Source organism: Asterias amurensis, chromosome 10 (assembly GCF_032118995.1).
Source record: "Asterias amurensis chromosome 10, ASM3211899v1".
Taxonomy (NCBI): Eukaryota; Metazoa; Echinodermata; class Asteroidea; order Forcipulatida; family Asteriidae; genus Asterias; species Asterias amurensis.
In genome coordinates this window covers 22,224,756-22,242,365 of record NC_092657.1, presented here as the reverse complement: position 1 = coordinate 22,242,365, position 17,610 = coordinate 22,224,756, and the positions used below count along the sequence as shown (strand labels likewise).

The 17,610-nt window shown below is 39.9% G+C and overlaps 1 protein-coding gene across 1 annotated transcript; it reads left to right on the top strand.

Annotated features, from left to right (window-relative positions):
• Positions 1-1,597: 1,597 nt before the first annotated feature.
• On the top strand, positions 1,598-16,806 carry LOC139942918 (uncharacterized). The gene is made up of 13 exons (XM_071939741.1): positions 1,598-1,803; positions 3,282-3,407; positions 3,844-3,963; positions 4,957-5,346; positions 6,296-6,421; positions 7,583-7,699; positions 8,462-8,582; positions 9,744-9,815; positions 10,199-10,270; positions 10,853-10,924; positions 11,444-11,515; positions 11,903-11,989; positions 12,407-16,806. The coding sequence occupies exons 1-13, from the start codon at positions 1,779-1,781 to the stop codon at positions 13,617-13,619; spliced, it is 2,613 nt and encodes an 870-aa protein (XP_071795842.1). The 5' UTR covers positions 1,598-1,778; the 3' UTR covers positions 13,620-16,806.
• The last annotated feature ends 804 nt before the right edge of the window (positions 16,807-17,610 follow it).

The window sequence follows — 17,610 nt, the reverse complement described above, 5'->3', positions numbered from 1 at the left end:
GTGCCAAAATAATGAGTGGAAGTAAACAGGACAAAAATCAAAGGGTGGTTCGGTCACATTTGTTGCAGAGCAGTGGGCCTGCGAGGGGATGTAAAGGCTAGGTAGCCTTTAAAATCATGTGGTCCTCTTTGTGTGCACAAAAATGCTGTTGTGACGTGTTGAAACCAGCGCAAAGGGATGCTTGCATTGAATAACCAACGTTTGCATATCCATGCTCTGGTGAACCGGTTGCTACTTCTAGTTTTTGCATTTTTTGTTTTCAAATCGCCCGCGCTGTCTGTTTGACAGGAAGTCGGTAGGTCAATTTGCTGAGTCTGATCCAGCGTTGCGTTTACACTTGGTTGTTGATTCACCTCGGTTGATCAGACTCACCTTTGATTCAGCAGTAAGGGTGGATCAAAAGGGTGAGTCTGATCCTGATCCACCGTGCGTTTACACTAGCGTTGATTCACCTGTGATTCACCTTCGATTCACCTTGGTGGATCTGATTCACCTTGCCGGATCAAGTGTAAACGCGGTGAGTGTTTAAGGTGGTTCCATCGATGTTTACCCGGGGGTGTGGGTGTCTGGCGGGCCCAATGAATGCAGCAAAACTTTTGTCTGGCGGTTGTGCATGATATTACATTAAGAAAAGTGTTATTTGTCATTTCAACTTGGTTTGAGGTGGTTCCATCGATGTTTACCCGGGGGTGTGGGTGTCTGGGCTGCCGGTTTATGATGATGTGTGGTTGAAGTGTCATCGATGAATCAAAAATAACCCATAAGTTCCGAGCTTGCAGCGAGGGAGCTATCTGAGCATTACCGATGGAAACTGATGGCACTGAAGGAACGATGTCTTATCATCATTTAACTTCAGGAAGTTAGAGGTTGACCGGGAATGACTGGGCTTGGAGCGTCGACCACATTGAAACGATGTTTAGACCATAAAGAATCTTTGTATTGGCACATTCCTTTCTTCCCACTATGTCCATTCTTCCCAAGCGTATGATGGTTGTATTGATGTAGGCAGTAAGCTTTGCTTCGTCTGGCTGGATGCGTATTCTCCAGTCATCCCAAATTTTGCTTGATGGTGCGGAGAGAGTCAGGATACTGACTGCTCTGGCTCCAGCGTCAATATTCAAGCGAAATTACTTCATTCCTGGCAGGTCTGGCTGGACACATGAGCAGAGGTTGGAAATGTCTCATTATTCGGTTTTGTGTCGAACATATCTGTGTATGTAGTACCCATATACCTAACCGTAACCCTAAGCTTAACCACACACTTAAACCTGCACCAAGCTCCAACCAAGGCTGGGTAAAAAAGCAAACCATTGTTTACCGTATAGTTTTGTCTTAGCCCTAAAATGCAATGTCGTTATAAAAGTGACTTTTTGCAAATAAAATCCTATGATTGTTTTTCTGCAGTTAGTTCGTATAGTGAAACAATCTACCTAACGAAGGGTAACAGTACGTACAACCTAACTTCCCCCAACTACCCAAGCAACTATGAAACCAACACGGTCTGTAAGTGGAGTATACAGTCAGACAACGCCAACGGATTCATACAAATCAATATTCTGGATTTTGATACTGAAACCAGTCGTGACAAAGTAACTATCTTTAGTCAAGGTTTAACCCTTGGTGATATAAGTACTACTTCGACTGATGTAATACACACGAAAACTGGTGATGAGTTGGTGATATCTGGACCTACGAAGCTAACTTCGATTCTGACAAGTGGGGATGAAGCATACGTCGAGTTTAAGTCAGATGGCTCAACAACGAGAGGTGGATTTCAGATGGAAATCAAGATGAGAGACTCAAGTAAGATATTAAACTATAATGCCAATCAGTTTTACAAGCTTCACAGCGATCTCCGACTCCTACGGGGTCAACATCACAAACTCACTCTGACCCATCTATGGTCAGTTGTTTTATTACCACAGCCTGACCCTTCCAGGATCCCCATTACAGCCATGGTGCCCTTCATTTCTGGGGTCCAATACAGTCAATCCGCACCCCATGCGTTAATAACCCTAAATGTGAGGTTTTATCTGCAGTCTTTTGTGTGGTATTCCATGCGTGACTTCGGTTTGAATATTAAATTTATTAGGCCAAAAGGCTGCCGAAATTCAGGCGTTTTGGGCCTTAACCTGAAAAGTATTGACATAAATTATGTAGCAGTACACTGAAATGAAGAGCATATCTGTCGTTTTGTATGAAAGAAATTGGTGCAACCCAAAGGTTTAAACATTGGTGATGTTGTTACTATATGGTTGGACGAAATACACACGAAAACTGGTGATATCTGGACCAAAGAAACTAACTTCGATTATATCGAAAGGGGATGAAGCTTACATCGAGTTTACGTCAAATGGCTACATATAACGAGACGTGGATTTAAGATGGAAACCAAAATGACAGACTCAAGTAAGACATTAATCTGTTAATGTCAAACCCATTCTGTCCGTAATTTTAAACAAAAATTTGATTCCCATTTTAAAACTGAGCAAGCAAGTTTCTAGCCTCTGCCAATCAATAAATTGTCGATTGCGTAGCATAAAGAGAATCAAACGGTACCTGGATATAAGGATATTTTCCCTCATGTTGTCAGAGCTTTAGTCCTCTCTCGTATTGACTATGGCAATCTCCTTTTATTTGGTGCAACGTCATATGAATTGGACAGAGTTCAAAGACTACAAACTAGTGCAGGTCGTTTAATATGTTCCACACCCTTGAGAGAACATATTATTACCCCATCACTTAGGGAACTTCATTGGCTACCAATTAGAGAAGAAATCCATTTAAAAATTGTTTTTCTTGTTTTTAAATTCTTGAACAAAACTACTACTCGATATATGGAAAACAAAATTTCTCCATCGGATAATAGGAAATTTTTGTACAAAATCCATGGAAAACTGTAAAGTGCCGAAACAAATGAAAGATCAAAATAATTAGTTAAACAATAATTATTCTTTATCCAAGATTTAAATCGAATATCAATATAAGCAACATTTTCTTTTTTACTGGTTGATCTTGGTGGTCTAGTTGACAAGACACTGTTCTAGAATTGCTAAGATCGTGAGTTCGAATCCCAAGCAAGTTTCCATATGCCTGTGATTTTGTTCACACAACTCGGGAAAATATAGGAACTAAGTATAGTGCTTACACACATCTGTGTAACGGTACAACCAAAACAAAAGGTTATTGTTGGGTCGGCCAGTCCCATGACCTTGTTATAAGACAGTCGACTTCTAAACAGTATTTTTATAAATTAAAGCATGATGTTCCTCTACTTGCAGTTGACGATGGTGTATGTGGACGAGAAGGAGAGTTCCACTGTGATAATACCTACATCTGTGTATCAATAGACGCTGTATGCGATGGCGTTGTACAATGCGGTTATGGAACAGATGAAAACCAATGCTGTAAGAAATTCTAACGCACAACAAACATCAAACTTATAAAGGGTGCGTTCGATTAGCTCTTGTCAGGGGCTCACCCGAGTGAGCACCGCGGGTTCGACCCAGGGAAGCTAAACGAACGCACCCAAAGGTTTTTATAGTAGGGTCGGTAGAGCTGACGGAATAGTCACAAACAGTGTGCATGTTTTGTATTATCAACTATGAAATGAAAAGCATGTCATAATTTGGACTGAAACTGTTGTGTAAGGACAATGCTAAAAGTTTGCATGATTTTGAACTATTCTCCCGAGTCTCTATACAGCATCCCATTTTAGTCCTATTTAAATAGTATACGATTTTTAAAAGGCATTTCGCTCATGGATATGACTTTTTTGTGGGAATGCATTGTACTTTGACACAATAATTACTACAGTCAATCATATGTGTTTTTCCCCATCAGCATCTTTAAGGTGTACTGGTGAGTATTTTCAGTGCAGTATAAGTCTACAATGCCTGCTAGGGGAACAAGTGTGTGATGGAAAGGAACATTGTCTTCTAGGGGATGATGAAATCAACTGTGGTGAGTTAACTGCTGCTTCATTCTAGGCAAAATAAAATAAAAAACAAATTAAGCGTCTAATGACTTCCATCATCAATGCACAAGCTGCTAACAATGAAAGTCGAACAATGAACAATGAACAAACGAACAATGACAAACGAACAATGACGAACGAACAATGACAAACGAACAATGACAAACGAACAATGACAAGAATGAACAGGTCAGCAATGTAAGAAAAACGATATCTATCAACAATATAAATTAAACAAAGAAGGAACTCTGTCTTATTATCATTTAAAATCGGGAAGTTTACACTAGATCCTGCTAGGAGGATCAAAGGAGGATCTGATCTCGAAAGGGCGATCAAAGGGAGATCAACGGCCGGCGAGTGTGAACGCGATCAGGACGCGGCACAAACATGCTTGATCCCGCTTTCCGGATCTGATCCTCATTGGATCATTGTAGAAGGATCTAGTGTAAACGCGGTGTTAGAGGTTGACCGGCAATGGCTGGGCTTGGGACGACGACCACGTAGAAACGCTGTTTAGGCCAATAATCTTTGTATCAGTGCATGATGTCCATACTTCCCAAGCATGTGACGGTTGTACCGTTGTAGGCTTTGTAAGCTTTGTACCGTTGTAGCTTTGATTCGTCTGGCTGAATGCGTAATCTCCAGTCATCCCGATTACATTGATTGATGGTGCAGGGGGAGGCAGGATAATAATACCGACTGGCTCCGGCTCCGGTGTCAATCTTAATGCGGAGTTGCTTCACTCCTGGCAGGTCTGGCTTGACACAATCATGAGCAACGGTTGTGAACGCCTCATGTTTCGAACATATCTGTGTAGTACCCATATGCCTAACCGTAACCCTAAGCTTAACCACACACTTAAACCTGCACCAAGCTCCAACCAAGGCTGGGTAAAAAAGCAAACCACTGTAAGCCCTAAAATGAAATGCCCGTATAAAAGTGATTTTTGCAAATAAAATCCTACGTTTGTTTTTCCGCAGTTAATGAAACAATCTACCTAACGAAGGGTAACAGTATGTACAACCTAACTTCCCCCAACTACCCAAGCAATTATGAAACCAACACGGTCTGTAAGTGGAGTATACAGTCAGACAACGCCAACGGATTCATACAAATCAATATTCTAGATTTTGATACTGAAACCAGATATGACAAAGTAACTATCTTTAGTCAAGGTTTAATCCTTGGTGATATAAGTACTACTTCGACTGATGTAATACACACGGAAACTGGTGAGGAACTGGTGATATCTGGACCTACGAAGCTAACTTCGATTCTGACAAGTGGGGATGAAGCTTACATCGAGTTTACGTCAAATTATGCAACAACGAGACATGGATTTAAGATGGAAATCAAGATGAGAGACTCAAGTAAGATATTTTAAGATTGATTCTGTCCGGAATATTTAGGGGGAAAAATATTCCCATTTTAAAACTGAGCAAGCAAGTTCGTAGCCTCTGCAAATCGATCAACATAAGGAGAATCAAACGGTACCTGGATAAGGTTACTCTCCATCATGTTGTCAGAGCTTTAGTCCTCTCTCGTATTGACTATGGTAATCTCCTTTTATAAGAGATGTTAAATTTGCATCGGGGATAAAGAATATAAATGTTTTTGGTTTTTACCCATACACCGATGCCGTGGGTAAAAACCATAACAAATTAATAATCTCCTTTGCCATGTCATATGAACTGGACATAGTTCAAAGATTACAAAATAGTGCAGCTCGTTTAACATGTTCCACACCCTTGAGAGAACACTAGCCCATCACTTAGGGAACTTCATTAGATACCAATAAAATGGGAGAACAAATCCATTTTAAAGCTGTTCTTCTTGTTTTTAAATACTTGAACAAAACTACTCCCCAATATGGAAAAACAAAAGGTATCCATAGGAGAATTCTATAGACTGGGGTGCACCACAAGGACATTTGTGTACAACTTTCATGGGAAACTGAACAAATGAAAGAACAAAAGAATTAGTCTAACAATAATTATTCTTTATCACAGTTTCAAATCGAACATCAATAATATAAACAACATTTTCTTTTTTACCGGTGGTCTAGTTGACAAGACACTGTTCTAGAATTGCAAAGATCGTGAGTTCGAATCCCAAGCAAGTTTCCATATGCCTGTGATTTTGTTCACACAACTCGGTAAAATATAGGAACTAAGTATAGTGCTTACACACATCTGTGTAACGGTACAACCAAAACAAAAGGTTATTGTTGGGTCGGCCAGTCCCATGACCTTGTTATAAGACAGTCGACTAGTTAACAATATTTTTATAAATTAAAGCATGATGTTCCTGTCTTTGCAGTTGACGATGGTGTATGTGGACGAGAAGGAGAGTTCCACTGTGATAATACATACGTCTGTATAGCAGTAGACGCTGTATGCGATGGCTTCGTACAATGCGGTTATGGAACAGATGAAAACAAATGCTGTAAGAAATTCTAACGCACAACAAACATCAAACTTATAAAGGGTGCGTTCGATTAGCTCTTGTCAGGGGCTCACCCGAGTGAGCACCGCGGGTAGACCCAGGGAAGCTAAACGAACGCACCCAAAGGTTTTTATAGTAGGGTCGGTAGAGCTGACGGAATAGTCACAAACAGTGTGCATGTTATGTATTATCAACTATGAAATGAAAAGCATGTCATAATTTGGACTGAAATAGCCTTGATCAAGGCTGTTGACGTACCGTTCCCCGGCCCGGTTCGCTGCACACGCATGCAGTGCATACACAAATGTACATTACCATACATTGTACAGCGAGAACAGTATAGCGTAGTCGTGAGTACGGTCGTGTCTTTCTACTTTCAACCTCGCACACGTGGTTAGGAAGTACCCATGTACCGTAAGTGTACCGTATACAGATGGTACATGTACATGTACAGTACGTATGTGTGTACATACGCTGTATACGTATTATATGCACTGTGTTATGTATGGGGGTGCACTGGTGGAATTCAGTGATGGGGACTGGGATTTTGCAGATCGCGGCTGGCTGTAGCGCCTTGATCAAGGCTAGGACTGAAACTGTTGTGTAAGGACAGTGCTAAAAGTTTGCATGAAGTTGAACTATTCTCCCGAGTTACTATACAAAATCCCATTTTTAGTCCTGTTTAAAGCCATTATACACTTTCGGTAAACAGTATTGTCCAAGTCCCACACTTCTACATAAAATAACAAACCTGTGAAAATTTAGGCTAAATCGGTCATTGGAGTCGGGAGAAAATAACGGGAAAACCCACTCTTGTTTCCGCGCGTTTCGCCGTGTGATGATATGTGTTTAAAATATATCCGTAATACTCGCTAACGAGAATTTATATTTTTTTTACCGTTTTCTCAAAAAGTAAAGCATTTCATGGACTAATATTTCAAGAGAAGTCTTTCACCATTAGCTTCTGTAAACCCTGTAAATTATTTGTAAATCTGTGATTTTTTTTTTTTTTTTTCTGTACCGAAAGGGTCCAATGGCTTTAAATCATAATACGATTTTAATAGGCATTTCGCTCATGGATATGTTTTTTTGTTGGGAATGCATTGCACTGGACAATAGATACCACAGACAATCATTAAGTAATGTGTTTTTCCCCATCAGCATCTGTAAGTTGTCCCGAGTATTTTCAGTGCAGTCGAAGTCTACAGTGCCTGCTATGGGAACAAGTGTGTGATGGAAAGGAACAGTGCCTACTTAAGGATGATGAAATCAACTGTGGTGAGTTTACTGCTGCTGCATATTAGTTTTAGTTTAGTTTTATTAAACTTAACACTGGCATAAAAATATAAATATACAAGACAATACATAGAGAAACAATGAACCAAAAAAGCTTAAAAATACCAAGCCAGTGAGTGGCGAGGAGGAACAGGTGACCAGCACCTCTACAAAGCCGTCCTGCCACAAGAAATGTCCCCTGAAACCCACCCCATAGTTAAAAACCACCCATCCCACTACATTAAAAAAGGGGAAAAAAGAAGGGCGCTTGAAGGCGGGATTTATATACAGACGACAACAAGAGCAATGGCAGTGCGACACCCAAGTGCAAACATCATCCGCTGAAAATTCAGATACAAACTTGTCCCTGTAAAATTGGAGCAGAAGAGTCTTAAATGCTGACAAGGACACATTAGATCTGACTGACAGCAGAAGCTGGTTCCACATGGGGACAATCCGCTGAAAATAAAACGACGTATGGGACTCTGTTTTGCATCAGAAGACAGTCTAGTGGCAGGACGGCCCTGTGTGACATTAAAACTTACATATCTATTATTATTTATGTCAATTTGACCGTATTTACATTTAAAAAACAGAATAAGATCACAAATTTCCCTTCTGAAAGACAGGGGTAAAATGAAAAGACGTTCTAACCGTGTCTTATAGTCCTCTTGAGGACGATGTAGAATGAACTTATTAGGCAAAATAAAATAAAAACATATTTAGCGTCTGTTAACTTTTAACAAATTCCATTATTTTTTTTAGATAAGAATCGCTGTCCAGTTGAATGTGATTGCTGGTATGAGGAGGGCGACCTCTACGTTGCATGTCAGACAGGCTGGACGAAGGAAACACTAGACAACATGGCGGCCACAACTGATGTTTTGTTAGTATTTCAGCTGTTCACAGATTTTAAGTTTGTTTAAACTAGTTGTCGGAGCTTTACATTTATACTAAGCCCATGCTAAGCCTAACTTCAGTTACAACTCTGGATTTTTTTTTTTTAAAAGACAATCTTTGTAAAGATGGTACCGCCAGCAGTCTAGGAACGCGAATTTCACTGGCCGCAATAAACAATGGGCAATAACAAAAAACAGGAATCGAACCAACGACATTCGGTTTATCGCGCCTGCGCAGCCCAAACTGAGCCATCGATTTCGTCTCAGGAAGACAACAATTATTTTAGCATGTAAAATCCCATTAACCAGTTATTAAATTATACCAAAACCATAGCATAACGGGTCAATACGTTGTTACATGCTAAAACTGAGACGAAAATTATATGTTTTACTCATTTCTCAAAAACTACAGCACATCAGTAAGTAAAATTTCAAGGGAAGCTTTCTACTATCATAATCTTCAAACTGTGAAGTTTAATGTAAATCTGTGGAGATTGTGTTTTCTGTTAGAAAAAAGTGCATAGACCCTTTAAGGGGTGTGACTTTCTTTGTTTTAGATATCAAATAAACCACGAGGGAAACTGACTAAAGACAATAAATCAATATAGAGCGGTAAATAATAATACAAACAAACGGATAAGATCCGGTCTTTGTTTGTATAACTTGGGTGGAGACAGAACCGATCCAAAATAGTATTATGTTTTAATATCACTTGGTTCTATAAAAGGAACACGTTGCCTTGGATCGGACGAGTTGGTCTATACAAAGCGTTTGTAACCGTTTTTATAAAATGCATATGGTTGGAAAGATGTTTTAAAAGTAGAATACAATGATCCACACAAGTTCGTCTCGAAATTGCGTGGTTTTCCTTTTAATATGCAAACTAACATGGGAGTCAAAAAGTTGACTCCCATAAAATGGCCGACTGTGATAGTCGACGAGGTAAAGGAACACCGTGCAACTTCGAGGCATGTTTGTGTGGATCATTGTATTCTACTTTTACAACATCTTTAAACCCATATGCATTTTATAAAAAAAAAGGTTAAAAATGCTTTTCAAAGACCAACTCGACCGATCCAAGGCAACGTGTTCCTTTAATAATATAAAGTTATTCCTGTTTCTGGTTCTTTTTTTTTATATATTTAAAGGCAGCTTTCTGGCAGGAATATGAGCAAACTTGAACCGGGAAACTTCAAACGTTTCTTCAGACTTCATACATTGTAAGTATTTAACACAATACTAGGAGTGGAAAGAAAGACAGCAATTTTTTTTATAGTTGACTTTTTAGTCAAAATCTTCACAGGTTTGTTATTTTGTGCATATGTTGGGATACACCGAGTGAGAATTCGGGTCTTTGACAATTACCAATAGTGTCAAGTGCCTTTAAGGTTAGTTCAAGTCTTTTTAAATTACTTAAAGGCAAGTTCTCAAAGACCAGTACTTTCATGGTGTAACCCAACATGCACAACATAAACAAACTGTGAAAATGTTGACTGAAATTGGTCATTGGAGTTGCAAGAGAGTAACGAAAAAAAATCACCTATTTGACCATTGTGTGCTTTCAGAAATGGCATTAATAATTACTACATTGTGTCTTTATTAGATATCTTACGAACAATAGCATTGAGGAGATAGCACCCTTGTCATTTGAAGGATTGAGCAGGTTATCTTGGCTGTAAGTACAAGCCCTCTACGGTCACATTTAAATGAACTGATTATAGAAAATGCAAAGAGACTTTTTGTTAAATCTGGTCGAAACGTCGAGTACAAATTAGACTTGATGACAAGTCGTTAGACAGTGTAATCTGCCAGCGCTGCTTTAATTACAAGCGCCTTGCATCTCCAAAAAACAACACGTTGCCGTTCATTACAGTTGAATTATACATCACGCAAGTGTTAAATTGAATTGAGTTGAATTGAATATGTGGCAAAATTAATTGGCTCTTAATATCCATGTATATCTGTCAATTTGTCACATTTTGCCAACAAGTGTTTGCCTTTAGCCAGTTAAGTCGAGGCAACGAAGGTGCTTGCCTACATGTCCACTGGTAGTTGACTTGGTGCCCTTCAAATGCTACACTAGAAATGTACAGTTTCCTCATAGGGTGCCCTAACGCCCATCCAACAAACGAAGCATACGGGCCAGTGGAAGGTCTCCAGGCAAATTTACAATTAAAATTACTTTGTTATCTTGCCTCAAGATATTGAGTGCGATTTCCATATTTTAATCAATTATTGTGTATTTTACTCTTTGCAGAAACATCTCACAGAATGACCTCTCTGTTTTACAACAGGACACATTCAAAGAACTGATTAATCTGCACGGAATGTAAGTATTGCCATTATATACTGTTCACGGGTGATTCGATTACCAATAATATAAAACTTAATAAGTGTGCACTATAGCAAACTAATAAAATGTCTTTGTTTGCCTATAGTGCTAGAAATATGGCGCAATCACAAATAAGTTTGGTTTGCGCTTAAGCAATGGATCCCCCTTGCATGACCATTTATCGTGTGTACAATTAATGTTGTTTAACTAATGTCTTTATAGGCCTTATGTCTTTATATGTTGATGGTGTTGGGGGCCTTTGCAATTTTTGGTGTGTAACTCGGTTTTTAATAATTTCGGTTTTTTATTTCTTCACAGATAATAATATGTACGTTTTTCACTCTTTGTATAAATTGGATAACCATTATAATTTTCCAATTGGTTGGCTATGTAAGTTGATGTACTGTTGGCGCACTGGGTACCCTGTCTGAGTGGACCATGGTTTTATGTCATTCGGCTTGTTGAACCTTCACATATTGTGCTAACTATTAACTCAAGATCACTTATGTATTGCAGTGTTATTCAAGACGTGCCATTGAAAGAAATCCAAGAAGCTGCTTTCCGTGGGTTAGATCAACTCACAACAATGTAAGTACATTAATTAGGACTGAGTATAGATTGACTAAAACAGTATTCGAAAACATTTGAAAAAAACACATTTCCCATATAATTCAATAAGAACTAAATATCAATTTTATGCAACTTAATAACTAGTAAGTATTGCACGAGTGAACCTGGCCATTTTTGTTGGCAGTTGTGTACTCGGTGAGCTCACATGAATAAAGAAAACTACTTTTTTTGTGGGGGGGGGGGTGGGTGGATGGGAGGGGTTGAAGACATCTAAAATAAAACAGGATTCGAAACAGTTTGAAACAGCGTTTCTCATAAGTTCTCCTAATTCCACTAAAGCGATGAAATCTATATAAAAACGTGCAAACTTGACTATAGGTTCAGTATTATTTGATATACTTTCAGCGTGTTGATGCGTGGCAAGTTTGGCAGAGACAACCCAATCACCGTACAACCTGGTGCTATCCAGAACTTAGCAAAATTACGTACACTGTAAGAATCTGTTATTTATTCTCTTATACTACAATATTATCTTAAACTATTCAGTGACAACAGTCTGAATGACGCTAGGTATTTCTTGGCCAGCACAGAGCGAGGTGGTCACGGCTGGTCGCCTCATATTTGAATGGGCTTGGGAAACAATGCACTGCAAATCAACCATCATTTTGCGCACTATTTTAAAGGTTTATAACAAGGCTAAACACATACACAAATAGGGCAATATCAACTTGTTTGAATATATGGTAAACTATTCAAGTATTTGTGAGCTGAACTACCGTGCATATCACTGTCGTGTAAACGAGCCAAACATGGCGGCGCCCATGGCTATGTGACGTCACCCTAACTACATTATACTTCTGCATGTCATCCATTACACTACAGAACTGAACTTAATTTTTATTTCCAAAGGTACGTGGATGATCATCGGCTTTGCTGTAAGTTCAAAATACTGCAGTCTTTTGATACAGATCGATGTTACACAACGCAGCAGCAGTCACCTTTATTCAACTGCGGCAGTCTGATGCAAAATACATTCCTACGAGTGTCTATGTGGATCCTAGGTCTTAGCGCCCTCATCGGTAACATTGCTGTAGTCGCATGGCGATGTCGAATCGCTATGACGCAAAGCCTTGGACACGGCACCAAGTACGTCCATAATTTCCTTGTACTTAACTTAGCGATCTCAGACCTCTTGATGGGTGTTTACATGGTTACTATAGCAACTGCTGATATACATTATGGCGATCAGTACTACGATGTATCTACCTCATGGAGGTTGGGACGAGTTTGTAAGTTTGCAGGTATCGTCTCTGTATTATCCAGTGAGGCGAGTGTGTTCTTCGTCACACTCATTAGTCTTGATCGATTCTTCTGTATAGTTTATCCCCTTGGCATGATTCATTTGACGCGATTCACTGCACGTATTGCCGTAGCGACCATCTGGATAGTTGGTTTCATACTTAGTAGTTTACCAACAATCCTGGCAGATGCCGACTCTGATATATACGGTCTATCAGACGTTTGTATCGGCTTGCCTCTCATCACCAAACCCGCTTCTTACGACCTCCAGGAAGGGAGACTTGATTACGGTAGGCAGAGTTTCAAAATCCCAGTCCCGAAAGGTCTCAAACCTGCTTGGACCTACTCCATAATTCTCTTCTTAGGTGTTAACTTAGTCTGTTTCTTGATTATCACAATCGCCTATACAGCCATCTTCTTTAAGTTCAGAGCATCGCATCACATGATGAAGGAATCGAGAGTTAATATGACTGGTAAGGAAGAGATGAACATGGCATTACGTATGGCGGTTATTGTAGGTACGGACCTAATGTGTTGGATGCCTGTTATTATTATGGGGATTCTGTCACAGACTGGTGCTATTACTATTCCGCCCTTCATGTATGCCTGGACCGTTGTCTTTATCCTACCAATCAATTCATCCATCAATCCATATCTATACACAATATTCAGTCTTGTTTCTGATCGACGTTCTAAAGGTAAAGCTACATCCGTTAAGGTGTCTTGTTTCTCAAAGTGCTGCAAAAAGACAACCACTGAGGCAACGTACAACGCGTGTTGTACTTGTGAGAATGTGTGCCCAACCTGCGAAACACGCTTGTAACAATCTATACGACTTCGTGGAAGACTCTGCTAGGGTCGAAGCGTAAAGCCATTTAAAAAAAAAACTCCACCGCCCACCGGTCTGCAGCCAGTAGACCGAAAACATACTTTTTTCGTTAATAACTTGTTATTTTTTTCCCCGCAAAACAAACATATTATGAAACCCTATCTTCAAAGATGCCCAAATAGACGGATCACCTGTATCTAGTGTCGACGGTCCCCTGTCTGTGGTGCCGGCAGATCCCCATCGGTGGTGCCGGCAGATCCCCATCGGTGGTGCCGGCAGATCCCCATCGGTGGTGCTGGCGGATCCCCTGTCCGTGCTGGCGGGACCCCTGTCTATGGTGTACCGGCGGATCCCCCGTCTGTAGTGCCGGCGGGTCCTCCGTCGTCGGCGGTTCCTCTGTCGTTGGTGCCGGCGGGTCCCTCCCTCCCTGTGGTGCCGGCGGATTCCCTGTCTGCAGTGTCGGCGGTTCCCTGCTTGTAGTGCCGGCGGTTCCTCTGTCGTTGGTGCCGGCGGATCCCCTGTCTGTCTGTGCCGGTGGATCCCATGCCTGTAGTGTGCAGGCGGTTCTTCCGTTTATGGTGCCGGCGGATCCCTTGTCTGTAGTGTCGGAGGTTCCCCTGCCTGTAGTGCCGGCGGATCCCCCGTCTGTGGTGCCGGCGGATCCCCTTTCTGTCTTTCGCGTCCTGTCAGCTGCCTTCGGAGCGTTGTCCTTCCATGATCCGGCGGTGCCACTCAAACGCACCGGCGGGGCTTACGTCCAATACGCAGAGCGTATGAGATTTGAGGCATTGCATGGTGAGGTGTCAATTTGGTTTGTGGTAACGGATTTGATTTGTGGTAACGGATTTGATTTGTGGTAACGGCCAGGACTACTACTTTAACTTATAGCGAATCGTTACTTCATTACCATGTGTAATGATTACCTTTTACAAGATTAATAATTAATTAAAGACATTTTGTTATCGCTGCTAATTGCATCTGACTTTAAGTTTGTAAATTGCGTCATCCATGGAATATTTTGTGATAGTGTCAAAACTGTTTTGTTTGGTAACCAGTTTCTTGAATGTGATGACCTTGATACTCTCGGTCGGCTGCTCAGATTGTTCTGATAATCCTTTTGTTTTCATAATGTTTTCAAGATGGTCTGGGGGTCGTCCATGGGTGACAGGGTTATCATGTTTCTTTAGTTACGTGTTTATGTAACTTTTATTGTAAATTTGATGTACTTTTAACTTTGTATCTTCTCCATTTTGGGAGGTTTTGTGGAAGAAAATAATAGATAGTGTAGTAAAAAATCACTTTTTATGATTAGTGGGTTCAACTGGCTCGAATAGCCAACACTTATGAATAATTCATAAGTGATTGTGACGTATTACCACGTAACATAAATTCCACGCTGTCGTAGCATTTTCATGCACCATGCATTTGTTGTCCCCTCTCATTTTACACTGAACACAAAATGTATAATTTTTATTTTTTAATTTCGCCTCTGTGCGACAAAATATTATTAAACTTTGGAAATTGGTTGTTCTTTGTCTTTCAAATGTCACACCTCAGGGAACAATTAACAGGCTCCTAGAGGTGCGGATGGGATTATGTTTTAAAGTGATACGTTGCCTTGGATCGGTCGAGTTGGTCAATGGAAAGTGTTTGAAAACGTTTGTTATGAAATCAGTTATAGTAAGGAAGATGTTTCAAAAGTATAACATAACGATCCACACAAATATGCCTCGAAATTGCATGGTTTTCCTTTTACGTTGCGAACTAGGGTCGGCCATTTTATGGAGTCAAAAACTTGACTCCATAAAATGGTGTGCCGTGTTAGTTCGACGCATGTTTGTGCTACTTTCAAAACATATTTCTTACCGAATGTATTTTGTAACAAATGGTTTCAACTGCTTTTCATGTACCAACTCGACCGATCTCCAAGGTAACGTGTCCCTTTAACTCTACACGAAGCGGTTACGCAGTCTCAGCGGCCGTACCATGGTAAACAAAAATCTACTCATTAATGTGCAAAATTGATTGATGTTCTCGTTACAGTAGGTTCCCACCAGGGCCCAATTTCATAGCGCTGCTTAACGGCCGATTTTGTGCTTACTGTGCAATTTCTATTTCATACCCCTGCTAACCGTAAGCACACGAAAAGCATGCTAACCTTCCGGTGCTTACCGCGCGAAAATAAATGACGTCACAATGCAAATCTACGGTAAACACGCAATATGGCCGTCCAATTTTTCTGCTAACCTGTGAAATACGCTAAGGCTTAAGCAAATTTTTCTGCTACAGTAAGCGCAAATTTGCTTACCGTTAAGCAGCGCTATGAAATTGGGCCCAGGTGCTTCTAATTTTATCAATGTTTCCTTGTGCAGTTGTTACATAAAAACATTCTCCTTTTCTGCTGTATATAAAATAGTATATATTTGTTAACATCTCTATGTTTTTTGTAAAAGCCAGTAGTTTTTTAAACAAAGGCTCCAGACCACAGAGATAAAACACTTTTTCCCTGACATGTGTTGCTAGCTTGCTTTATTGTATGTGCCCGAATCATTTAAAATAACATTGTCTTGCTCTGTATTGTATTATTCGTGTCGAATACAACAACAAATAATAATATACTTCAGGTTAAATATCACGATTTTCTTACATATCCCTGATGGAACCTAGCCGGAAAATACTATTACCAGCAGATTTAGCTTGGGTTGAGTCTCCACCTGAACAGTCACCTTTAATATTAATTTTGTTTTTTTACCCATACACTGATGTGTGTCAGCTCTGTATACTCAGTACTTTCCCGAGTCCTGTGAAGAAAAAAATATCACAGGCATGTTACTCGGGTGGGATTCGAACCCACGACCCTTGCACGACAGTTCGAATCCCACCCGAGTAACATGCCTGTGGGTAAAAACCAAAATTAATATTCTTTATATTCTTCCGATGCAAATTTAACATCTCTTACAGCCACCTTTAACTTCGAAACCCCACAATATTTCTCTGGCTTCAGTGAACCTTTCAGAGTTTATACTATGTTAAACAAGTTTGAGAGCAGCCAACATAAATTTTACACGCAATATTTAGGCAATGCTGTCGAGGACTGTGCGCCCAAAATAATAATTATAGGACGCTTATAGTATGCGTCATGTCTGTCACAAGTGACACTCCTGGCGCAGGAACCCTTACTTTTTAGGAACCGGGGGGGGGGGGGGTGGAGGGGGAGGGGAAAAAACAGAAGGAGTAGCATATTTCTAATAATTGCTTGTCATTTTTCGCTTGTATCTATTTTGCTGGTTTTAAACATAATTATGTACCTTGTTGTTAATTATGATAATGACTTTGTGTTTATCTACAGAGATTTTGTTTTTAAATGTTTCTCCGTAAGCGCCATGGGTCATTGTTGTGCCGGTGCTATATAAACTTTTATTATTAATATCATTTACTATTATGTGAACTTTTAATTTAAGAGTGAGAGAGTAGGTTGGTAACTGTCCACTTAGAAAATAAAAACAGTTGAACATTTCAAAAAGCTTGTTTTCAGTTGTTTCTTACTCGAAATTTGTTTGTTTAACTGTAAAAATGTAGCTCATTATTTTATAATAACTTTAATGCTTATCTTTTAAAATGGCACTTTAATCATCGTAGGGCTGAATGATTCAAAAGAGGGCGCTGTTAGAAGAAGTTCACGTAGCCACCGGTAAGATTAGCTGGAGTCAGGGGGGGGGGGGCATAATTTAGAGCTGAGACGTCATCAAGTGGCATACTCCTTTAAAAAAAAAATAAGTATGATCTTTTTAATTATATTTTGTTTGAATGGCTGAGGCGGTTCGTCAGACAAGTGTAATTTTCATATTATTTTGTTTTCTTTGAAGATAACACACAATAAAACAAAATATAAATTTGATTTGCGGTTGTGTGTATCTACTTGCCAGGTAGAGTTTGTTCTCAGAGAAGTGTCTTGCTTAATTCTACTACCGCGGAGTAGATTTTT

Excerpts from the sequence above, each read along its gene's own strand:
- LOC139942918 (XM_071939741.1), top strand. The coding sequence starts at position 1,779 with ATGGAAATCAAGATGAGAGACTCAA. Across the intron at positions 8,583-9,743 it reads GCGGCCACAACTGATGTTTT|GCAGCTTTCTGGCAGGAATA; the intron begins GTTAGTATTTCA and ends ATATATTTAAAG. Across the intron at positions 11,990-12,406 it reads TTAGCAAAATTACGTACACT|GTACGTGGATGATCATCGGC; the intron begins GTAAGAATCTGT and ends TTATTTCCAAAG.